The sequence below is a fragment of the Crinia signifera genome, chromosome 1 (genome assembly GCF_055691185.1).
Source record: "Crinia signifera chromosome 1, ASM5569118v1, whole genome shotgun sequence".
NCBI classification, from domain to species: Eukaryota; Metazoa; Chordata; class Amphibia; order Anura; family Myobatrachidae; genus Crinia; species Crinia signifera.
The window spans coordinates 377,052,571-377,078,687 of NC_139217.1; the positions used below are offsets into that span (position 1 = coordinate 377,052,571).

The 26,117-nt window shown below is 44.6% G+C and overlaps 1 protein-coding gene across 2 annotated transcripts in view; it reads left to right on the plus strand.

Annotated features, from left to right (window-relative positions):
• ERP29 (endoplasmic reticulum protein 29) overlaps positions 1–26,117 on the plus strand; it is a 99,971-nt gene that overhangs the window by 35,538 nt on the left and 38,316 nt on the right. Inside the window, exon 3 of one of the 2 annotated variants that reach the window (XM_083151427.1) lies at positions 2,149–4,073. The exons of the other annotated variant lie outside the window; for it this stretch is intronic. Coding sequence (XP_083007553.1) covers positions 2,149–2,651 — 503 coding nt within the window. The 3' untranslated portion in view covers positions 2,652–4,073. Of the gene's footprint in view, positions 1–2,148; positions 4,074–26,117 lie in introns of those variants that run through there. 2 annotated transcript variants of the gene reach the window in all.

Genomic DNA, 26,117 nt, shown 5'->3' on the forward strand with positions numbered 1-26,117 from the left:
AGGGAATATGGACCATTCACTGCGGAGGTGGATGGCCCACAACACTGTTGGCTGGTTATACTGTTAGGCACAAGGTGCCGGGAACCCCAAAGTGGAGGTGTCGAGACGGCTCAGACGTGCTAGGAGGCCCGGTAACTGTGAAGCTAAATGGGTCCTAGCTGGTAATCATCACCGGTCGACATGGGCCACAGAGGAATCAACAGGGTAATGGAGAGCAATAGCCCTAGAGGCCCATGGGGTAGTAGCGAGGGCAGGTGACTGATCCGGAGGTGGAGATGGTCAGCACTGGTAGGGAGGAAACTGTCTCGGCCCCTAACTCCGTTGTCACCCAGTACGTCCCACGGTAGGTGCGGAGGCCCTAAATCTTCTCGCACGGCAGCCACGTTTGAAGCACGGGTTAAGCCTGTACAACTCCGGTGCCCTCCAAAGCGTTTTAGGTGGTGGCCACAACCTACCGTTGGAGGAACGAGGTGGACAAGGGGAGAGCTAACTTAATGACCCCGGTGGCCGAGACAGGTGGCAGGGAAATGGACACAGGAATGGACGGGAGCCCTGGTAACCCCTGCACACTGAACCTAGCACTGATAAGAATACACAAAATAATAAACCACGATACAGCAGGAAAAAATGGGAATAAGGAGTGCGTAACGATACCACTCCAGGGCCCAAGGCAGAAGACCGGAATGTCTCCAAGGAGACTGCAGGAAGCCGGAAGCCAGGAGAAATCTGCTGGGAACTTCTGAGTAGCAGGATCCACCGACCACAGGCAGGGAAGAAAACCGGGTAAAGGAGCTGGAGAAACCACGGGTATAATGCAGGGAAGGAACTGCAGTGTGGGCTGAAGAAAACAAGAAGGACACCCCAGGGTGCCTAAGCAATCTTATAACCAGCGGCTTGCTGGACTGTGTAATCTCCATTTATAGGAGAAGTGTGCGTGCAGCAGACTGTGCGCGCGCGAGGTGATGACGCGGCGGGGAAGGACGCCGGGCAGCAGGACGTGGTTGCCAGGCAACGCCCCGATGCTCGGACGCCGGGCGTGACGTCACCGACGCTCGGGACGTTGCCGACGCTCGGGGCGTTGCTGAGCAACGTCCTGATCGTCAGAGGACCGCCCGCCGTGCACCCCGGAGGACGGGGAGGCGACTGCACGGCGGCGGCGTCTGACACCACCTTACACAAAAATCCCATCAAAATCGCACCTCAATGTACAAATCATCCACCAGTCCCACCAAAATCTCACAAATATCGAAGCACAATGCACCATTCATAAAAAGCAACAGGTGCAAACCATTATAATGAAGACAAAACTAATAAGAATGCAAATAAAAACCTTCCAAGTTACCTACAGCACCCTCTTTCAACTCTCAACCCTGGATGAAGCAGATTTGGTGTAGCATGCATCCACACAGTGATTTCATGTGACCTGAACCGCTGATTGATTGGGGATTTTGACGCTTAACGGTGCAAATTGAGATTGGAATTGGATTGTGCTGGCATACAACTTCTCAGGCATTCTGCTGTGACCTTATAGTGCATTCAAGTGGGGTTTCTTTAGCGACTTCCCATGCAAAAATAGCTAAGTCTACACAAAACCCACATCATAACTGGAAGACAAAGATGCAAGTGAAAACACTTGTTAGTAAATTCGTGATTGTTGTTCCATCAGTTATGGCTGATAAGGAGCAATTAAGGGTGACATCTCACCCAAAATCAATTCTTATGGTGCCCACACATGTTGTGATTATCACGTGCGATTTGAACTTTTTAGTTTAAAATGCATCTAGTTCAAATTGTATCGTGTTCATTTTGCCTTGCGATGTGTGCTCCTGTGCAGTCCACATCACAAGGCAAAACTATGTGTAGGCAGGTATTTGTGAACAAAATCGCAAGTAGCTTGTAATTGACTACTGTTGTGTAGTCAGAAATCGGGTGTAGTCTAAATCTCATGTAATTCAAATCACACCCAGTGTACAGTCCAAATTGTATAGCATAAATTGTACAGCTCAAATCGCACCTAGCACTAATCTCACCGTGCGTAGGCACCTTTAGTAAACTCCCCCCCCCCCCCCCCCCGGACTGTTAGATGCCTTTCATACAGTGTGACAACAATCTCAGAACTTGTGCTGTACTGTTCTTTTTCTTATACAGATTATGGAGATAAACTTAACATGGAGCTGGGAGAGCGCTACAAGCGGGACAATGAAAACTTCCCGTACTTTTACCTATTTGTGGATGGTGATATTGACAATCCCATCCCTTACACTGGGGTGGTTAAGACCAGCGCGATCCAGCATTGGCTGAAGACTCATGGAGTATATTTGGGTATGCCGGGTTGCCTGGAAGAATATGATAAATTGGCCGGAGAATTCCTAAAGTCTGTAAGTAAAGAAGAGAGGAATGAACTACTGAGGAAAGTCCAAGCTATGCTGGCAGATGTCAGAGAGCTGGAAAAACAGTCCGCAGAGCAATATATCAAGATCATGAGCAAAATCTTGCACCACGGGGAGAACTTTGCTAACAGCGAGTTTGACCGTATCACAAAACTGATTGACAAGAATAAAATGAGTGACTTTAAGAAGGAGGACCTGCAGAAGAGGCTCAATATTCTCAGCTGCTTCCAGAGCAAGCAACAAAACAAAGAGGAACTCTGACTTCTTGTGCTTGTACCCTTACAGCATTCCTCCATAAGAAAGCATCCTGAGACTGTCCAGAACATTAATCCTTTGAGTGTCAAAATAGTTGTAAAAAAATGCCAAGCAGACATTTTTATTCATCAGAATGATTTACAATGTTTACTTTATTTAGGAAATATAATCTTTTTCTACAAAACATTTTTTATTTGAAGTTATATAACAAATGTGAGCGACGCCGGCATTTTTAGAAGATATTTTGAACATCTCTCACATAGATGTTGGCACTCAAAAGGTTAAGGGAAGTCTGCTTATAATACAAAAAAAAGCCTTATTAACCCTTTATGTTTTGAAATAATTTTATTTGTACCTCCACACCACATAGATTACATTCATTGTCAACACATAACTGCTTTTTGGTCAGTTATATGTGTGCTTTTCAGAATGATATGGTCGAACGAACCACGCCAGCTATGTCTGTCTTTTCACGCTTTATCCATCAGAGACTGTTATAATTTGTGACATAAAGGAAATCCTTCTTAATTTCTGTGATTTCTTGCTGCAGTGTTGGCGTCTGTATTGTTAATCTGTTAATCCCTTTAATTCTACAAGGGTCTGTGACCTTTCACTCAGAAAAATCTTAAAGCCGTTTATTCACGGGCGTCAGATAATCAGGCTATCTAGTGAACTGTTCTCAAAAATTCACATGGGTCTCTCCTATGTACAAAGCAAATGGGCATCTGAAAAAGATAACATCTCATGTACAATTGCCTTGTGCATAGGAGATCCCCATATGAATTGATGAGGATATACAGTACTTGGTGGAAAGATTAATTAAACCTTTCAAGGCACGTATACCACCTCTAGAAGGTGAGTACTACAAATTTAGGAAGCTTTCATTAGAACGACAATAGTATCATACTATTGTGTCTTTTTCTGTCATTACTATATAATAAAAGTGAGATGGCTTGATGAGGATGGCTCCCTCTGTATACCAATGTTGAAAACTATAGGATAATGTTTGTACTTCTGTGTCCAGTTGGAAGAAAGTATATAGATTCTTTTCAAATTACACTTATGGTGTGTACACACGGCACTTTTTGCCTTCCGATGTTGACGATATAGTCAACATCGGATCAGAATCAGATGCAGATCACATATCGCAAGGCAGAAAGTCTTGTCTGCCTTGACTATATAGTGCAGATCTGCACTATATAGTCAGACTTGTATGCAAATCGGATGTGCCTTCAGATACTATCCACGATCCAATCTGATCGGATCGTGGATAGTATCTGAAGGCACATCTGACCGTGTGTACACACCATCAGCGCCGTTTAGCATTCCAATTCCTTGTGCTCAGATCTATGTTTATCCTTGTACTGTTTTCTATGTAAAAATCAACAAATAAACAGCAATAAAAGATTCCATGCTTCTGTCTGCATTATATACTTGAAGGGGGTTATTCTGATTCACTCGGAAAGGCATAATCACTCTCTAATGGACAAAAACATGTGCACTGCAGGTGGGGCTGATGTAACATGTGCAGAGAGAGTTAGATTTAGTTTTATTGTTTGTGACGGGTAAATACTGGCTGCTTTATTTTTACACTGCAATATAAATAACTCTCTCTATATTGTGTTACATCAGCCCCACCAGCAGTGCATATGTTTTTTTTTGTCCATTAGAGAGTGATTGTGCCTTTCCGAGTGAATCAGAATAACCCCCGAAATAACTGATGTGCTTATACTCTGCTAAATATATATGTGCAATAGTCTCTAATTCGCTCCATTGCTCAAGATGTTTCCTTTTAAATTAGCAGGAAGAGTCACACAGGCCGACTCATGATTTTCATTAAGTGCTCCTGGGTATGCTAGGCATAATAGCACATTTGGGCCTAATTCAGCTTGGATCACTTGATAGACAAAGAGCAGTTGCCTGCAATCAAAATGTGATCCCTCCGACAGAAAGAATACACGTTTCTTTTTTTTTCCATCTGAATAAATCTAGGGCTGCCACTAATCTGCTAAATGAGTGGTTCTCAACCTCGGTCCTCGAGTACCACCAAGAGTGCATGTTTTCCATATCTCCACACAGAATCACAAGTGAAGTATTTAGCTCCACCTGTGGATTTATAAAATGTGCCAGTGAGTAATGAGTGCACCTGTGCACCTGATGGGTGATCTAGAAAACGTAAACTGTTGGGGTACATGAGGGCCGAAGTTGAGAACCACTGTGCTAAAGAACCAGGCAGGAAGTGGTCAGTGCTGATGTCAGAGACCAAAGAAACACCAGGGCACTTCTGCATTTTCACAAACACACCCAGTTGCTCTGCAACTACTATGCATATGGATATTTGCTAATAGCCACCGCCCACTAGTCACAGTGCTGTCTGATCCTCTTGATAAAGGGGCTGGAGCCCCAAAACGAGCCGTTGAGGTTCTAATAAAGACATCTATTCTAATAAAGTCATCTACTTGCTGCAGTGACGTGCTGTTTCCTATGCTTTTTTGGATTGGAAACCCAGCCGGGTATATATATATTTTTGTGGAAAGGACCGGCACTCCACGCTGTATGGAGAGAACAGCTGACGCTGGTGCCTTCACAGTTTATGATACAGGCTGGGGAACGGTGCGGCACTCAGCTACAAGATTATACCACAACAGTACAGTGTCGGTTTAGTGAAATCTTTCACTAAGCTGACACTGTACTGTGGTATGTGTAATATTGTATCTGAGTGCCGCACCATTCCCCAGCCTGTATATGTATGTATGTGTATATATATATATATATATATATATATATATATATATATATATATATATATATAATGAATCCAAGAGATGGCCGGCACTCCATATATCACTGGACAAAAGACGGGTGCCCTCCTCCCAGGAGAAGAGGGTGAAGCTCGCTCCAATACACGAATACAGCAAGGGTGGCACTCCAGAAATGAATACACAAGTCAGGTATAGTGAACCAACGTTTCAAATGTTATTCCAACATTTTTCATCACCCTAATGAAAATTGTTGGAATAACATTTGAAACGTTGGTTCACTATACCTGACTTCTGTATTCATTTCTGGAGTGCCACCCTTGCTGTATTCGTGTATATATATATATATTTATATATATATATATATATATATAACCAACTAACCAACAGCCTGAACCGGCACAACAGGACTTAAACGTAGCCAATGCAGATGATGTGCCCCGGTGCCAACAATGGGGACCTTGCAGCCCCTTGTAGATATGCACTGAAAGAAAGGGCACTCAGGGACTCTCAGTTTGGTGAAAAGTGGACTGGTTTAAACAGTCATAAAGCGCCAATGTTTCGGGGTCTCCCCCTTCGTCAGGACAGGTAAATGGTCCCCGTGTGTGAGCGCAAGCTGCAGGAGGGGGTAAGTACCTGAGCCTTTATATTTCACTGTCACTGTATTATTTGTTGTTACACCATTTACCTGTCCTGACAAAGGGGGAGACCTTTTTCTCTTATCTTTGCCACACATTTATTGCACTCTGTTTCCCTCTTCACGCCTGCTCACATTTGCCTCACTTCTGACCTTCTCTGTTCCCTTCATCCTCTCACTTGTTGTTGTTTCATACTTAATTGGATTACTCAATCAACCTTATTTTACCCACTGGTCTCCTCTCTGACAGTAGTTCCTTGCCTGTTACCTTCTCTCTCACTCTGTTTTCTACCAAATCTACTACAGACGCTGTCTGTCCTCCCAAATCCCTCTGTCTGCTTTCACTAACCTACCCTCTCACCTTCGGTTCCTCATGGCTGTTAATCTCTCATTTTCACTTTCTCCAACTGCTCCTCCCCCCTCCCATCCCATACCTATCCTGACCACTCGCCCCCGCACCCCACCCTCCCAATGACCCCCCCTCGCTTCTGCAATCCCAAAAACCTTATCCACATAAATACACAACCCACCCCCCCTCTTTCCTGTGCACTATGGAACGCCAGATCCATCTGCAACAAACTCCCTGCCATCCATGACCTATTCATCTCTAGAGCATTCCACCTCCTTGCTATCACCGAGACCTGGCTCTCCACCTCTGATTCTGTCTCTCCAGCTGCTCTCTCCCACGGTGGCCTCTCTTTCTCTCACACTCCCAGGCCTGACGGTCGCCAAGGTGGCGGTGTGGGTTTTCTCCTCTCAGCCTCATGCACCCACAGTGTCATTCACCCTGAACCCTCTCTCCTTTTCTCCTCCTTTGAGTCTCACTCTATCCGTCTATACTACCCCTACCACCTCCGTGTCGCTGCAATCTACCGCCCCCCTGGCCCTATCTCCCAATTTCTTGACAACTTCGCCGCCTGGCTTCCACACTTCCTCTCCTCTGACCTGCCATCTGTCATTCTTGGTGACTTTAACATCCCCTTGGATAACCCCGCTGATCCTGGCACCTCCAAACTCCTCTCTCTCTGCTCCTCTCTTGGCCTATCTCAGTGGACTACCTCTCCCACCCACATCCAAGGACACTCCCTCGATCTCGTCTTCTCTCGCTCTTGTTCCCTTACTGACTACACTATCTCAGCTTTTCCTCTTTCTGACCATCACCTCATCTCCTTCTCCCTCACTGCTTCCCCCTCTCCCACCCCCCCTCCCAAGCGCATTGTCTCACGGCATAATGTCAACACACTTGATCTTGCTGCCTTCTCAAACACGCTGTGTCCTCTTCTCGCCCCAATCGCCCTCATGTCCTGCCCGAACCTCGCTGCCTCCCTCTATAATGACACCCTATCTTCGACATTGGACTCTGCCTGCCCTCCCTCCTCTATCCCCCTTCGATGCTCCAACCCCCAACCGTGGCACTCACCTATCACCCGATTCCTTAAAAAGTGCTCTCGCACTGCTGAGCGCTTCTGGAAGAAATCACGCTCCCTTGCGGATTATCTCCATTTCAAATTCATTCTTTCCTCCTTCAGCTCTGCCCTTGCTCTGGCCAAGGAATCCTACTTTAAGTCCCTCATCCTTTCCCAATCATCCAATCCCCGCAGGCTCTTCGCCACCTTCAACTCCTTGCTCTCCCCCCCTCCTCCAGCTCTTCCGTCCTCCATCGTAGCCGCTGATTTTGCTACCTACTTTTCAACCAAAATCTCCTCTCTCAGGACTGCCATCACTGCTGCCATGACCTCACCCTCTCCCTCCTCCCCTCCTACATCTCCACTCCCCTCCTTCCAACCCCTGTCCTCATTTTACCCCACCACTGCTGCTGAAGTCCACTCTATCCTTCAATCCGCTTCTCCCTCCACCTGCCCGCTTGATCCTATCCCCTCCAATATTATCCGTCGTCTCAGTCCATCAGTCTGCTCTCACCTGGCTCACCTCTTTAATCTTTCCCTATCCTCTGGGATCTTCCCTTCCTCCTTCAAACATGCTCTTGTCTCCCCAATTCTCAAAAAAAAAACAAATCTGGACCCCAACTCTCCATCCAACTACAGGCCCATCTCCCTCCTCCCTTTTGCCTCCAAACTCCTAGAACGTCTGACCTATAATCGTCTCCTAAGCCACCTTACTGCTAACTCCATTCTAGACCCCCTCCAATCCGGGTTCCGCCCTTTACATTCCACTGAAACTGCCCTGACCAAAGTCACTAACGATCTACTATCGGCTAAATCCAAAGGCCTCTTCTCTATCCTCATCCAGCTTGATCTGTCGGCTGCCTTTGACACTGTTGACCACCCTCTCCTGCTCAACACCCTCCGCTCCTTTGGCATCACTGGCACGGTCTTCTCCTGGTTCACCTCATACCTCTCCGATCGCTCCTTCTCCGTCTCCACTCCGAGCTCCTCCTCTCCTACTACCCCCCAGCCAGTCGGTGTTCCCCAAGGGTCAGTCCTTGGCCCTCTCCTCTTCTCCCTCTACACCACCTCTCTGGGCACCCTCATCAGCTCCTATGGTTTTCATTACCACCTTTATGCTGATGATACCCTAATCTATCTCTCCTCCCCCGACTTATCCCCATCACTTCTGTCCAAGGTCTCCGAATGCCTCACGGCCATCTCAGCCTGGATGACCCAACGCTTCCTGAAACTAAACATGGCTAAAACTGAACTTCTAATCTTCCATCCCCCGAACATCCCCTCTTCTCCCACTATCTCCATCAGCATTGGTGAAACCGAGATCACGTCCACCGACCAAACGCGCTGCCTCGGTGTCATCATTGACTCCTCCCTCTCTTTCACCCCCCACATTCGTGCTCTCTCACAGTCTTGCCACTTTCACCTACGCAACATCTCACGCATCAGACCATTCCTCTCCACTGACGCGACCAAAATTCTCATTCACTCTCTTGTCATCTCCCGCCTTGACTACTGCAACATCCTTCTCTCTGGGCTACCTCTCACCCGCCTCGCACCTCTCCAATCCATTCTTAACGCTGCTGCTAGGCTCATCTTCCTCTCCCGCCGCTCTACCTCCGCCTCCCCCCTCTGTTTATCTCTTCACTGGCTCCCCATTCCTTTCCGAGTTCTCTTTAAACTCCTCACCACCACCTACAAGGCTCTCTCCTCCTCCACAGCTCCCTACCTCTCTTCACTGATCTCTATCCACACTCCCTCCCGTCCTCTTCGCTCCATCGCTGACCGCCGACTGACCTCTCACCTAATCACCTCCTCCCACTCCCGTGTCCAAGATTTCTCTCGCGCTGCCCCCCTGCACTGGAACAACCTCCCGCCACCCATCAGGCTATCTGATTCCCTTACCTCCTTCAAGCGCTCCCTCAAAACCCACTTTTTTCGACTAGCCTATCCCTGCTCCTAACCTCTTTTGATCCTCCTATCCTGCCTCCGTTCACCTCCGTTCCTACTTATCCTATTGTATTTCGTTCGTCCACCCACCTATTTTTAGTATGTTAACTCTTATGAGCAGGGCCCTCCTTCCTCACGTACTCACCCTACCTCATTACCTCACCTGTGCTCCTGTCCTGTTCTTCCCTTCCTCTACTTCATCTTCAGTCTCCTTGACAATTTTGACACCTACTTCTGAACTGATGCTGATTTTAGTTCTACCAGCTATACCCTTATTTATACTGTATCTTTCAACACACCCTGTACGTTACCTTGTAATTTGTTTTTTTTTTTGTTTGCTATGTACGGCGCTGCGGACACTTTGCGGCGCCTTATAAATAAACGTACTACTACTACCCCCGAAACGTTGGCGCTTTATGACTGATTAAACCAGTCCAATTTTCACCAAACTGAGAGTCCCTGAGTGCCCTTTATTTCAGTGTATATATATATATATATATATATATATATATATATAATGTTTAAACCAAGTGCAAAAACCCTGAGGTAATGCAAGTGATGGGACCAGCATATCCAGCGAGTAAAATCAATGCAAATTTAATAAAGTAGACAGAAGGTCATGATACTTAGCAGGAGGCAGCAGCTATATATCCTCAGTTTGAACTCCATGTGGTAGCAGCATCATAGAAGCCATTCAGCCATATAGTACTCTGACGGGACGTTTCGGCGCTTTTTCAAAGGGTAACCAACATACACAGATGAAGATGACCTTTAATAGTAGTAGAATACACCAGACTTACCCATGACTAGGGGCGTCATGCCGTCGCTCCAGCTGCGCCACTGCCTTCCCCACACCACATCTCCCCCCCCCCCCTCCCCAGCATCACTGTACACTATCCGAAACTAAAGAACCGAAAGTTGAACTAGCGGCGCAGGCTGAGAGTGTGGGGAGCGGGTTAGGCCGCAACACAAAACCGGATATGGTCAGCACTGCATCCCCGTTGTCAGGGCAACCTGGTGATTCCTTCATTACAGACAATCTCTGTCAAAACAATAAATAAACAAGGTTTGTCGATCTGAGGCGCACCACAGAATCAAAGTGCATTTACACAACTGATGCAAAGACTCATAGGGAGGAACAATTTTTTTTATATGCCGATTACAGCATGCTGATTGGTTCATTAAGTATTCCAACTAGGTCTTATATTTATACTCGATATGGGCATCTCAGATACAATCACATTCAAAAAAGAAAACATACACAGCAAAAAAATAAAATAAAACAACAAAGGAAACTTATGAAGGACATATACAGATACTATAAAGAGGAATATATATAAATGAATGAATAACCATACAGGCCAATAGTCAAAAAGACTACGGTGGCTTCACCAGGTGCTCCCAATGTATGCTTAAAAAACTATAGACATATTCGATTACTCATTCAATCCATGAGGTGCCAGTGACCGAAGATTATAAATCCACTGGCTCTCACGTTGAAGAAGTCTCTTATGTCGGTCGCCTCCTCTCCTCAAGGGTGGCATATGGTCAATTGGCATGAATTTAAATTAATACATTTTATGTCCATAGTTTGCAAAATGCCTGGCAACAGGAGGAGTAGTGTAATCAATTTTGATTAGTGCTTTTTTTTACAGATCGGTGGTCTGCTACCCTCTCTTTCAAAGTATGGACCGTTTTGCCCCATATAATTATTGGCACGAGCATACCACAATGTATATCACATACTTCGTGTCGCAGTCCATTGGTGCTTAATGTTATATATTCGACCCATCTGGGAATGCTGCCAGCTGCTGCCTGTGATTATATGCTTACAATTAAAGCACCCTGGACACCTGAAAGAACCCTTTCTGGTGCTAAGCCATGTACCAGTCCTGTCCACTCTGGGACTAATATCAGAATAGAACATATGCTGTCTGATGTTCTGACTTTGCTTATAGCAGAATAGGGGTGGTTTTCTGCACATTTCCCCTATCATTGGATCTGTACGAAGGATGTGCCAGAGCGTCATGATTGCAGATCAAAGTTTACCAGACGTAATAGAGTATGATTTAGAAAACATCATTCTTTCCTCCTTATCCTTCCTTTTGGTTGCCATACTCAACAGATCCTGCCGATTGAGTGCAAGATATTTATCTTTTGCAGCATTGATCTCCTTGGAACCATAGCCTCTCTCCATAAAGCACTTGCTCATCTCGTCTAGGACTCCCTTCAGGTTCTCTGACTGGGAGGTAATCCGTACTGCCATAAGCAGTTGAGCATATGGCAGTCCTGCTTTAAGTGGTTTAGGATGAAAGCTTGTTGCAAGAAGCAAGCTATTCCTGTCGGTAGGCTTTTTGAACAATCTAGTGACAAAATGACCATCCAAAATTGATACAGAGACATCTAAAACATCTATCGACTCACAACTAGCAGTATGGGTGACACAAAAAAAAAATGGTTGAGAGCCCACCTAGGGTATAGGAGGGGTCTAATGGGGGCACTCGGCAGGAGTGGCCTCTCAGCAGCTGCTGAAAACAAGGTAGTTACTCCTGTATATAATAGCAAAGGAAAAAAGAAAGGTAGCAGTGCTGAAAACAATTGGTGACGAAATTGGATGATCTTTACATAATTAACGATTTAATATAGGCATGAATTACACAACAATATAATAACATATAACACATAGGAATTAATTTTTTTTAAAAGGGGTTGATAAACAACGCAATAAAAATGAATGGGTTAAAAGCCCTTTTACCACACTAAGACAGCAGTAGAGGAGAGTCCGTTCCTAATATGCCCAGGATATTTAGGCTGGTAACATAGTTACCGCTTCTGATCGGATAGATGAATTAGTGGTATATGTTGTCCTTGAGTCCAAGTGGTCGGTCCTGGATGGCACAAATTACTGGAATCCACTGGAATTGATTTTGAAGACAGTTTATTGGTACCACAGGTATCCAGATAGTTGGCGTTTGTTTGGGAGGAGCGGTAGTCCAGAGAGTCTTTGAGTACCCCAATGGTGTAATGCGGGGGTCAGTTGAGGTGCAATCCTCTGTTGGGCTGGTTCGGACTTCGATCTAAAGTTTTAAAAAGGTTGCAAAATGGGCAACAGCACTGCTGACGCGTTTCACTGCATCTAGCAGCTTTCTCAAAGCATTATGGGTGAACCTGATGGAGCCGAGGAGGGAGTTAAGCTGCATGACAAACTCTTCCAGAAGTTCTACGCCACCATTCCAAATTTAAAAAAAATATCATTGATGTAAAAATAAATCTGGAAAACGTAATATCTGACGTGATAAAGCAACTCTCGAAATCATGCATAAAAAGCTTTGCGTATGATCGGGCCATATTTGACCCCATCACTGTTCCCTTCAGCTGCAAATAAAAATTTGTGTAAAATGACCTCAATGAGCAAAATCAAAAATTCAGATGCTGGACCAGTGTAGGGAAGACTTGCACTGATGTTTCGCCTGATTGCAGCCACTCCCTCCTCATGGCCTATATTTGTATAGAGGCTGGTGACATCCATTGTCACCAGCATACTGTTGGTTAGTGGCCTGTCAAACATATTCAACTTGTTAAAGAAGTGGGTGGTATCCCGTAACCAATAGGGGGTATTCTTAACCACTAATTGGTGATGAAAGTCAATGTATTGGGAGATCGGTTGACATAAGGATCCAATCGAGGAGAATATCAGTCTCCCTGGGGGCAATGTCATTGATTTATGAATCCTGGGTAATATATAGATGAGGAGTATCCGCAGGTAGTCCTGTGTAAGGAACTCATCGATCCCCTTATCTATCCACCCATTGGACAAACCCAGACCGATGATGGAATCAATCTCAGCCTTATATTTGGTGGTAGGATCAAAACACAGTTTTTTTGTAACATGTATCATCTGCTAGTTGCTGCAGAACTTCTTTAACATACATATCACGATCCAACACCACTATCGGCGGGACGGGTAATGATGGCCTTGTTCTCACGCAGTGAGTTCAAAGCCGTCATCTCATCATGTGTAAGGTTGGATTGCTGAATCTTAGATTTTCTGAGTTCTGGTAACACATAATTGCACACTAGGCAGATAAAAATCTCAATAGATGCATTGTTACTAGGGGGTTAAATGATGACCATAATTTAAAGGGGCTGGGCTCAACTCCCTGTGTGAAAATGGTCCTTCAACCTTAATTGGCGTTGGAATTTATAGAATTCAGTCTCACGGACGAATAATTTTTGTTCAAATGTCGGGACAAAAGGAAGTCCCTTATTTAACACACTTTATTCTAGTTGGTGCGGTAATATCCGCGTGCGTTCGGGCCGCCGATGTTTTGTGTCTGCGCATGTGCAGAGGCGTCTCTGCGCATGTGCGAGCGGGGCGTACGGCCAAATCCCGCATGAAATGTGAACACTCCGAACAGGGGGTGGAGAGGGGCGTGAAAGGCTATTTGGGCTCATTACCATATGCATACGCCCCGCATTTCATGGGCGTTCCCATGCAAACGCTGGGCGTATACATGGTAATGCGGCCGTGACGCACGTGTAGGGGGCGGACATATGACATCGCCGGATGTCAGCTGCCTGCCCAGATCCCTGCTTTTGCACGGAAAAATGTCTGTGTGGTCTGAGGTTGCGGTAGCTGGTGGACCATTCGGTCCTGCATTTGATGGTCTGCGACCATCGAATGATGGGGGAGGTTCCCTGAGATGGAGGAGGCGTATTCCATGAAAAATACACGTGCGGTCCGTTCGGCCAGCTTCTTACCGCGTACGGACGGAGTTGGCGATCCGTACGGAAGGCGGGGTTTCGCACGCACGGTCCTGGCCGCATATTCGGATCCGGCCACACCGATCAGAATAAGGCCCTTAGTTCTGACTGTGTGAGTTGATATGCTAAAAGGTTGAATACCATTATTTCCCCCTCACTTTTCGATTTTTTTTCTGTGTTTTGAACCTCCTTTCCTACAGGTTTTTTTTCCTTTCTGTCTGTTGTGAGTGGAGGTTCCTTCTCTGAAAAAAGGCGCAGTAGCGCTCCTAGGGGGTTGTTCAGTCTCACTATGGGAGGAATCTACATCCGTGAATTCCACCTCTCCCCTTCTCCTATTACCAAATCCCCCTCTCCAGGTTTTTATCATAGGTTGACCTGATAACCACAGATAAACCTTAGCATCCCTATAATCCTCCTTCACTTTCCTGTACTTACTTTTTTTTAAAGATAAGTGATTCAGATTTAAACTTGGACACTGCGTCCTCAAGTTTGACAAGCCACTCCCCTCCAGTATCTTCATTCAAGCAGGGAACACCACTGCTCTCGCACTGGTTAATTTCCTGCTGTACAGTTCTAATATCCTTTTTAATCTATATATTTATTATTTATTTATTAACAGTTTCTTATATAGAGCATACATATTACGCAGTGCTTTAACAGAGAATATTTTGAACATTTACATCAGTCCCTGCCCCAGTGGAGCTTACAATCTATGTTCCCTACCACATGTACACGCACACACAGACATTTTAGGGTTCATTTTGTTGGAAGCCAATTAACCTATCTGTATATTTTTGGAGATTATATATATATATATATTAGAAACATCAAATTGATGAAATGCGTTGGGACTGCCTGCTGACTCCTCTTTTAGATAAATTATATTATTTTTTCTCCCTACATATTTTTTTTAAAAATATTTCTATATGTGCTCATACTTTTTATAATAAATGTAATTTTTAAAGAGATTTTCTGTGTATTGCGCAGGTTATATTAAGTCACTGAACCCCTATTCCCTGTTTCTAATTTCTCTCAGATAACGCCACTAACCACAGCGCTAATATTTAGGAGATAGCTGACGCCCTATATAAATAAGGGAAATACCTGCACATCACTATTACTGCACTTTATTATTTGCACTTTAAAACCTATCCTAAACCCATTAAAGGAACAAAAGTTATTCTAGGCCACAAGTGGCACCTCACATTAATTTATTTGTATATATACAAGGAAGAACAGGGGATGGCACTCCACAATTAAATCACTGATGTAGGAATCGCCGGGGCGCTCAAGGAGTAAAGTATGCAGAGGAGGATATCATGGCACACACTCGGACTTCACAAAATAAAGGCTCAACACACAGAGTGTGATGCCAATGTTTCGGGGGTTTATTCCATTTTCAAGGCTTAGAACACAGAACAAGAACACAAGCACTTACCTAAATGCCCTCGGAATTCACCTCTGGACCTTATCCTGTGTGCCGGCATCCCGTCCGTGCAGCCTGCCTGTGGCTGCCCGTAGAAATGACGTCATCACAACCGGATTACTGGTTCCCAGGCTAAGCGTTGTAGGTTGCCTAGCAACACCCGGAGCAGGAGTCCTGTGAATAGAACGAATGGCACATTAACACAATTGAACAAACCAAGTGTAAAAACAACCTTTATTATACAGTGAGCGTATGTTCCAGTGCAAGGCCAAGGTTGACTCGTGTTGGGTAAAGTTCATTGCTGCTGTAGAACTGATATTACATTAATGTGTTTAATATCAGCTGTTCATTGAGACCCTTTGGCCTCACAGTGTCCAGTTTGAAGATCCACTTGGCTTCCAATCTTAATAGTTTTTTACTGTCACCCCCGCGCTGATCGTCAGGTACTTGGTCAATGATAATGTAGCGCAAGTTCGATAATGTATGTTTCATAGTAGCAAAGTGTTTGGCGACGGGTTGATCCATGGGTTTATTGTTGAGTGCAGCCTTAATGGCTGATCTATGCAGAGCAATGCGCTCCTTAAAGGTTCTAATCGTTTTGCCAACATATCCTAAGCCACAAGGGCAAAGGATGAGGTACACCACGTATGTACTGGAGCAAGTCAGGCGATATTTGATTTTATATTTGAAGCCCTGATGTGGGTGAATAAACATTTTGAAACGAATCATTGCATTACATGTGGTGTAACCTGTGCACCAGTAGCATCCTCCAGGTTTTTTGACGAGTACCAGAAGGGACGTTCAAAAAACCTGGAGGAGAGCATCTCTATCTGTATAACAGACAACTATTTTAACTATTCATCTAAGAATACCTTCAAAACAGTTATATCGACCTCAGGCTAAGTGCGTAACTTCAGCAAAGGAAAATAATTGTAGAAACTGAAACTATGTAGGTATTAGGTTTCATTTATGTTTTGCAGGAGTCTTTAAAAGACTAAATGTACATTTTGTTCCTCAGTTTAGCGGTTAAAATCAAAAGCTCGAAGAAAGGTTTAGATATGCAGTACAATGTACTAGACTGACCTTATACATTCCATTGAGAGAATATTCCTCTTAACAAGATAATTGTCAAATAACCTTCATATCGCTGAGCCAGCTAATTTGAGGACTGAATCAAATAGTAACCTGCCCTGTCTTTACCAATTTGTCTTCTTTTCCCCATTACTATCAGTAACCAGCCTTTACTGACCATTCCTACTGGTGTTACTCAGCCACTTAATAGCCACACTCCCACAGTGCCCAATGAATCACAAGATGCTGGTGTGAGTGAGCACCAGTTCATATGCAATTCGAAAATCAGACATCTTTTATTGGCGCAATGCAATGAAACTAGGATGCACAACGGAGACAGGCTGGTATACTATTACATACAATAATATTTTGGCTGGAAAATGGGCTATTATTATGAATTTAGCCTGATGGACATTATCAGGCTATACAATTGAAGACCCTTTTACTTTTTTTTTAAATAATTTTTATTGTGAAATAACAAGATGATATTACATAAGATATCAAAAAATAATAGCGTTACAGGTACAGGTAACGTAAAATACATATATGTATGGGTAGACATGGATCAGTGCAAACATTGAGCAAATAAAGAATGTGGAACGACAGTTAAGGTTTCATCGTGGCACATTAAAAGGGAGGTGTTCCCTTCTCTAAAACAGCCATGTTATACCAAGTAGGCAATTGTACGGCCTTTCTAATATTGTCTCAGTCTGTGATGGTCAGTGTAAGTATATATGGCAGCCACACATCAAAGAATTTTGAAGCCCGAGATTCTACATCGAGCGCACATTCCACCCAATCCATTTGGCACACATAAATGAATCTAGTGTCAGTGGGATATGGCTAGGGTGTATCCATTGTGACAATATGTTTTTCTTTGCCGCCGTGGCTATCCTGTCTAGGATAAGGCGTGTTCCAGGGGTTAGTTTAGGGGTGAGGGATGGAAGGTAATAGTTCCACAGGGCCCAGGGCATGGTAATTTAAAAAAAAATATGTAGCGTGTTGTATATGCCTGCACTTCATCCCAAAAAAGCTGCACAATCTCACAAGACCACAGACAGTGGATGATCTCAGAATCTGGTGCTGAACATTTGAAATAATTAGAATTATCAGACATCCCCGTGATATCCCCGTGATATGTCTCAACTTCGGGGTGTAGTATGCTCTGTGTAGGATTTTATATTGCATTTCAGCATAAAACACTGAGATTAATTGTTACATCCAAAGCGCTAAACCCGAGAGACGTGTCCTGCCATTTGCATAACCCCGTGGAATTCTCTGCTAGATTTTTTCTGTGTCAACTCATAGAGTACCGAAGTTGATATGGATCTGCCCTCACTAGTGATTTTTTAATTATTTAATGTATTGGTAAATTCCGCTTTTGGAAGAGTAGTTATTAATTTTGAGATATAGCTTCTCTCTTGGAAATACGCAAATATTGGCAAGGTTATATTTGGGAAGCTAGACAATGTGAGTTCTGTAGTATGCTTTGCATCTATAAATTGATATACAAGTCTTATGCCCCGGTTGTACCATCTCCCAAAGATGCTAGACAATGTGAGTACTGTAGTATGTTCTGCATCTAGAAATTGATATACAAGTCTTAAGCCCCGGTTGTACCATCTCCCAAAGATTACATCTGAATTACCACCCTAAAAAACGCAATTATGAGTTATTGGGATAAACAAAGAACCGGTTATAGGTAATCGGGATCGCCGGCATGCAGAGCGCCAGGCCATATAAGGAGTAAAAAGCAGGGGGTTAATCTTTACATCCTGCTCAATGGCTGACAATGGTGAATGCAAGAGTGCAACCAGTGAGGCATTAGGGAGGAGTGCCTGGTCCATGACCAGATTGACATAGTGGTTGGTCCCTCCCACCCAGTCCAGCGCCTACCGCATGGTTGAAGCCAAGGTGTAGGTTGATGCCTCCTAGTAACAGAGGCTGTTGTAACTTAAATAACGCAATTCGCGGGGGCGTTTTCCAGTCCATATCAATTTTGTAAGAGCCCTGTTAATTAGTATAACATCATGTTTGCTTACAAGGTATGGCGGCACCTGGAGCGGATAAAGGAGGCGAGGAAAGGAAATCATTCTAAATAATTGGCACCTCCCCAGGTACGACAATGGGAGATGTTGTCATCTGTTAAAATCTGCCTTAATTTGGGAAATAAAAAAAAGTGTAGTTAATTGAGTATAAATTAGATAGCTGTCTAGGGAACCATAAGCCTAGATAAATCAAATAGTCTCATGCCCAGTGGAACGGGAACGGAGAGGACCATCCCTGTGTGGCCTCAGGGTATATTGCCAAGGCTTCTGTTTTGTAGCAATTAATCAAGAAACCAGAGATCTTATGAAAGTCTGACAGCGTTTTCTGTAATCTAGGTATGGCCACATTGGGATTACTAATATATAATAATAAATCCTCAGCAAAAGCTGACACCTTTATTTCTGAGTCTCCTAGAGATATGCCCCTCCAGGTAGTATCTTTTAGAAACATCCTAATCAATGGGTCTAAGGCCAAGTTAAAGAGTAATGGCAAAAGCAGACAGCCTTGGCGAGTCCCTCTATGTAATGAAAAGCCCATAGAATTTAAGCCATTAACCATTAAGTGTGGTGTGGGACAAGAATATAGCATACGAAAAATATTCATGAATCCATCCCCAAATTGTTGGATCTGGAGCACCCTGAGAATATGCAACCAGGAAACCCTATCAAACGCCTTATCCGCATTACAACTGATTATGATAGCTTCCTTTTCCAAGAGCTGTTGAAATTTATGTAAGGCCGCAACCATCATTCATACATTGGGGCCTCACAAAGCCATTTTGAGCCGGATGAAGGATCCTGGGTAAAATAGACTGAAACCTCTGAGCCAGTAATTTAGTAAAAAATTTTAAATCTTGGTTCAGCAGGGAAATGGGTCTATATGACTGCACCTTCATAGGATCCTTCCCAGGCTTGGGAAAAACCACAATTCTGGCTTCGGTAAAACCACCTGGGGCAGGGTTTCCCGATAACATAGAGTTAAATAGAGAGGTTAGATGAGGTAATATCTGCTCATGTGCCATCTGATTCGGCACCAAAGCCATCGGGACCCAGAGATTTGCCCTTTGTCAAAGACTTGATAATGGGGGATAGTTCTAAATCTGTGACAGGGGATGTTAGCGATTCCCTTTCCTCTGGAGTTAGCTATGGTAAATCTGCTAGTCTATGAAAGTCTGAGCTCGCCTCAGGGGCGTCAGGTTGGGCGGAATAGAGTTGTTCGTAATACTTCTGGAATGTTTGTAGGATCTCCCGGGAGCTCTTGGCTAGTGAGCCCAGGGGTGTTTCAATTCGTAAAATTTGGGAAGGGGCAGAGTAGGTGCGAACCAAATTGGCCAGCAGTTTCCCAGCCTTGTTACAGCCACGAAAATATTGATTGCGCTGGATATTATGTGTAAATTGGGCCCTCTCTGTGCACAAGGCGTCATAAGTCTGCTTGGCAGCTCGATATGAGTTTTGTGCCTCCGCAGAGTCCTGTAAAAGCAGCATAGGTGTCGGCCAACCGGAAACTGCAGTCCATAATGGCATTTGCTAGTTTCTTGCGTTTCCTGGCCACATACTCCATGATTTGACCTCTAATTACAGGCTTGGCCACCCAAAATAGGTTAATATCCTGCTCATGTTCTGCATTATCTTTCATGTAAGTGAGAACCGCCTGTTTTAATTAGGTCTGGAAGTCAGTAGGTAGTCAGAGCCAAATAAGAGGGAAATCTCCAATTATAGGACATGAGGATTGGGTCAGTTAGGGATAGCATAAACGACACCGGTGCGTGATTAAATATAGTTATAAGGTTTTTCCTGGAGTCCAGGACTTTATGATACAGAGAATTTAAAAATAACCAGTAAGCTATCCTGGTTGAGGAGTGGTGAGGGTGCGAGTAAAAGGTATATTCCCTGGATACCGGATAGCAGCACCTCCAGGGCTCACATAAACCCAGGCCATCAGTAAAGTTATCGGTGCTGCCTCTCCTCCCTCAACACCCCTCCCCATGCCCATAGATCTATCCAATCCTCTAGATTGCACACAATTAAATCACCACCCATTATTATCTCTCCCTCAGCCCACGCCAACAGCTTAGTGTATATGTTAGTAAAAAACAATTTATGTTGGCTTACGGGTGCATATATAGCAGCTAGTGTGTAAACTGAGCCAAAGAGTAAGAGTTTTATAAAAATAAAATGGCCCTCTGGATCCGACCAAACGTCTTGTATGGTATAGGGAAGATATTTGCAGAAAAGTATCAGTACACCTCTGCGTTTTGAAGTAAAGGAGGCTGCTTTAAATTCACCCACCCAGTTATCTCTCAGAACATTAGTATCACCTATGTCCCAATGAGTCTCCTGGAGAAATGTTATGTCGGGTTTCAGTCGTTTCAAATGGGTCAGTATCTTACGTCTTTTAATGGGGGGAATTCAGCCCTTCCACATTCCACGAAACAAACTTTAAAGAGGATTGCACTCTAGTGGCACTGGTATATGTCGCGGACATGTCTATTCAACACCCATCCTAGGCCAATCAAACATAGAATAACACAGTTCTAGAGTTCCCCTCCCCGTCCGAGCGAGCAGGTCACGGAACATAAGATGAGAATCACAGTAACATAATGTACCTGTAAGAAAATAACAATTCACATATGCAACATTATGAAATGTAGTCCAAATATTTTCAAGTAATTTCAATAACCAACAATGCAGCAAGCAATGCTGCAATAAGACACAATATAATAGTGAACACCGCGGGTGGACACCTAAGAGAAAAAAAAACAAAGCATCGTAATAATTAGAGATGTGCCCCGGCCACTTTTCGGGTTTTGGGTTCTGATTACCTTGAGGTTTTGGGTTCTAATGGGTTTTGGCAAAACACCTCCTAAGTGTTTTGCGTTTGGATTTTTTTAAATTTTGGGTTCTGATTTTTTTGTTAAAAAAGCATAAAAACAGCTAAAATCGCAGAATTTGGTGGGTTTTTTTTGCTCCTACGCTATATATTAACCTCAATAACATTCATTTACACTCATTTCCAGTATATTCTGAACACCTCACACCTCACAATATTGTTTTTAGGGCAAAAGTTTGCACTGAGGTAGCTGGATAACTATGCTAAGCCACACAAGTGTGCGGCACAAACACGTGGCTCATGTAAGAGTGGCACTGCAGCGGCAGACAGGATGGCAGTTTAAAAAAATAGGCCCATAAAAGATCCCTATCTGGCTTGATCATGCACTGTTTACCATGTGCAGCCAAGGAGCGGTGGGCATTTTGTGCAGCACAGAGTTTTTCTGCAAGTGTGTAACTGTTTTGATCACTTTAACATCCAACAAGACCCCTATCTGGCTTGATTGTGTGATTATGATTAATTAATGTAATCTGATTGTTTAATTTTGTAATTATTATTCATTTATTACCAGTCGTCTCTTAAATCATTGATAATGGGTGTAGGGGAGGGAGCTAATCAATTTTAAGGTGGCAGATGGAAGATCTAATGTAATGTGTAAACCATCACTAGCATTGGTTGCAGCAGTGGCAGTAACTGATGGACCCGGCTGTGCAGATAAGGAATGCTGACAGCGATGATGTCACAGGGAGAGCCAGCGAACTGTTGCTCCATGCAGCGCTGGAAAACTTAGCTGCCCGTGGTGATGCCATAGGGCATGCGTAACCATCACTAGCATTGGTTGCAGCAGTGGCAGTAACTGATGGACCCGGCTGTGCAGATAAGGATGCTGACAGAGATTATGTCACAGGGAGAGCCAGCGAACTGTTGCTCCATGCAGCGCTGGAAAATTTTGCTGCCCGTGGTGATGCCATAGGGCATGCGTAACCATCACTAGCATTGGTTGCAGCAGTGGCAGTAACTGATGGACCCGGCTGTGCAGATAAGGAATGCTGACAGTGATGATATCACAGGGAGAGCCAGCGAACTGTTGCTCCATGCAGCGCTGGAAAAATTTGCTGCCCGTGGTGATGCCATAGGGCATGCGTAGGTAGACGTAGCTTCCAATAGGGGTCATGAAGGTAGTAAGCAAGGAAGAGGCTCTGTCCAGAGGGATCTGCCAAAACCCACACTTGGCATTCAGGGTGCTAAAGACCGTTGCACCTGGCATGTCAGCGATCACCTGCTCGATGGTGCAGAGTGTGTATCTGTTTTGGTCAGTTTAATATTTCATGAGACCCCTATCTGTCTTGATTGTGATTATGATTATTTATAATTAATTAATTTCATCTGATTTTTAATTTGGTGATTAGTAATTATTAATTTATTATTTATTATTACCATTCGTCTCGTCAATCATTGCCTAATGGGTGGAGGGGAGGGGGCTAATCAATGACTAGGTGGCAGCTGGAAGAGTTCTATCTGGCTGCGACTTCTGTAACTCTATTGATCGCTAGGGTGGATTCAGGTGATCTGGCTCGCTAGGCGGGTGTTCCCTTTGCTCACTGCTTCACATGCGTCCCTCGTGAAGCTGCGCGCTCTGTCAAGGAGAATGTCCTTTGCCGGTAGAGAAGTACTGATCTTCTTTCAAGGTGTTACGACTCGTAGCTGCACTCCCCTGCTACAACCTCAAAACAAGCACCAAGACCCCTATCTGGCTTGATTGTGCACTGTTTACACAGTGCAGCCGAGGAGCAGTGGGCGATTGGTGCAGCAATCAGTGGAATGCAAACAGTTATATGCATTTCAAAGACAAGTCCCTCATACGAATGACTCTCAGCAGTGGGCACCAGACCAGACAGGTAAAAAAAAAGTTTAGCCGCCCAAAAAGAAGTGTAATTGCAGCCGCCCCCAAAGAAGTGTAATTGCAGCCGCCCAAAAAGAAGTGTAATTGCAGCCGCCCCCAAAGAAGTTTAATTGCAGCCGCCCAAAAAGAAGTGTAATTGCAGCCACCCACAAAGAAGTTTAATTGCAGCCGCCCACAAAAAAGTTTAGGCACCCAAAAAGAAGTGTAATTGCAGCCGCCCACAAAGAAGTTTAATTGCAGCCGCCCACCAAAAAGTTTAGCCGCCCAAAAAGAAGTGTAATTGCAGTCGCCCCCAAAGAAGTGTAATTGCAGCCGCCCCCAAAGAAGTTTAATTGCAGCCGCCCAAAAAGAAGTGTAATTACAGCCGCCCACAAAGAAGTGTAATTGCAGCCGCCCAAAAAGAAGTGTAATTGCAGCCACCCACAAAGAAGTTTAATTGCAGCCGCCCACAAAAAAGTTTAGGCACCCAAAAAGAAGTGTAATTGCAGCCGCCCACAAAGAAGTTTAATTGCAGCCACCCACAAAGAAGTTTAATTGCAGCCGCCCAAAAAGAAGTGTAATTGCAGCTGCCCCCAAAGAAGTTTAATTGCAGCCGCCCAAAAAGAAGTGTGATTGCAGCCGCCCACAAAGAAGTGTAATTGTAGCCGCCCACAAAAAAGATTAGCCGCCCAAAAAGAAGTGTAATTGCAGCCGCCCCCAAAGAAGTGTAATTGCAGCCGCCCAAAAAAGAAGTGTAATTGCAGCTGCCCACAAAGAAGTGTAATTGCAGCCGCCCCCAAAGAAGTTTAATTGCCTCTCAGCAGTGGGCACCAGACCAGACAGGTAGATGAGGCAGTACTAGTTGTGTGTGTATCTGTTTTGGTCAGTTTAATATTTAACAAGACCCTTATCTGGCTTGATTCTGATTATGATTGATTGATTGATTATTAATTAATTTTATGATGTGATTGATTCATGGTCAAAACCCCGTTTAACAACCTGCCTGATCCTGACCCTGATGTGCAGTTTGTCTCTGAGCTGAAAGATCCCAATCTCAAATGGCAGACTGAACAACCTGTGGATAGCCATATTTAAAAAAATGTGTGGCAGCCCACTACAGGATACCCCCTGTGCCCCTAAAGAAGTTTAATTGCAGCCGCCCACAAAAAAGTTTAGCCGCCCAAAAAGAAGTGTAATTGCAGCCGCCCCCAAAGAAGCTTTATTGCAGCCGCCCACCAAAAAGTTTAGCCGCCCAAAAAGAAGTTTCATTGCAGTCGCCCACAAAAAAGTTTAGCCGCCCAAAAAGAAGGGTAATTGCAGCCTTCCTGCCCCAGCCCTGACTCCCCCAGGTCAGGGAGATCACATTCTCACAAATAACTCCCAAATTAATGCAGGGTGAGAGCTGCAACCAGCAGTGGGCGATTGGTGCAGCAATCAAGTGGAATGCAAACAGTTGTATGCATTGAAAAGACAAGTCCCACATATGAATGACTCTCAGCAATAGGAATAATGAATGGTGATGCAAGATGGAATTGTCCTTGGGTCCTCCCACCCATCCTTATGTTGCGAAAATAGGACATGCACACTTTAACAAACCAAACATTTCAGCGACAGGGCCTACAAAACTGTGGCTGAAATGATTGGTTTGATTGGGCCCCCACAAAAAAATAAACCAATTCATAATATCTTCCTGTATAAACTGGCTCTACAGCAACAAGATGTCATCGTAACTCATCATCATCCTCCTCCTCTGATTCCTCGCCCCCTTCAGTGGGTACTTCCTCATTCTCAGAGATTATCAATTTGTCCCCGCTGGACTCCACAATCACAGGTCCCGTTATAATCTCTGGAGGCAATTCCTGGTCTTCATTGAATAAGTGATAATTCATTTTTATAAACATCATTTTCTCAAAATTTTTCGGGAGCAACCATCTTCGCCGCTCACTGACCAGGTTCCCCGCTGCACTGAATACTCTTTCGGAGTACACACTGGAGGGGGGACAACTCAGGTAAAATAGAGCCAGTTTGTACAGGGGTTTCCAAACTGCCTTTTTTTCCTGCCAGTACAGGTAAGGACTGTCTGACATGTCTACTTGGATGCTGTCACCAAAGTAATCATTCACCATTTTTTCAATGTTGACAGCATCCAATGCACCGACAGTAGACATGTCAGCAATCGTTGGCAGGTCCTTGAGTCCGGACCAGATGTCCAAACTCACTCCTGCCTGCCCTGCATCCCCGCCAGCGGGTTGTGTGGGAACTCGCAGCTGTTTCCTCACAGGCACAGGTGTGGGAGAAAATGAAGGAGGAGCTGGGGCCGTGTCACGGTCCCCTTCAGATGACAATCTCCTGACCAGCAAGTCTTTGCACCTTTGTAGACTTGTATCCGCCGGAAACAGAGACACAACATAGGCTTTAAACCGAGGATCGAGCACTGTGGCCAAAATGTATTCCTCTGACTTTAACAGACTGACCACCCTCGTATCCTGGCAAAGCGTATGGAGGGCTTCATCCACAATAGCGACATGCTTTGCGGAATCGCTCCGCTTTAGCTCCTCCTTCACTTTCTCCAGCTGCTTTTGAAACAGCCTGATCAGGGGAATCACCTGACTAATGCAGGCAGTGTCGGAACTGACTTCACGTGTGGCTACTTCAAACAGCTGGAGAACCTTGCACAACACGGAAATCAGCCTCCACTGCGC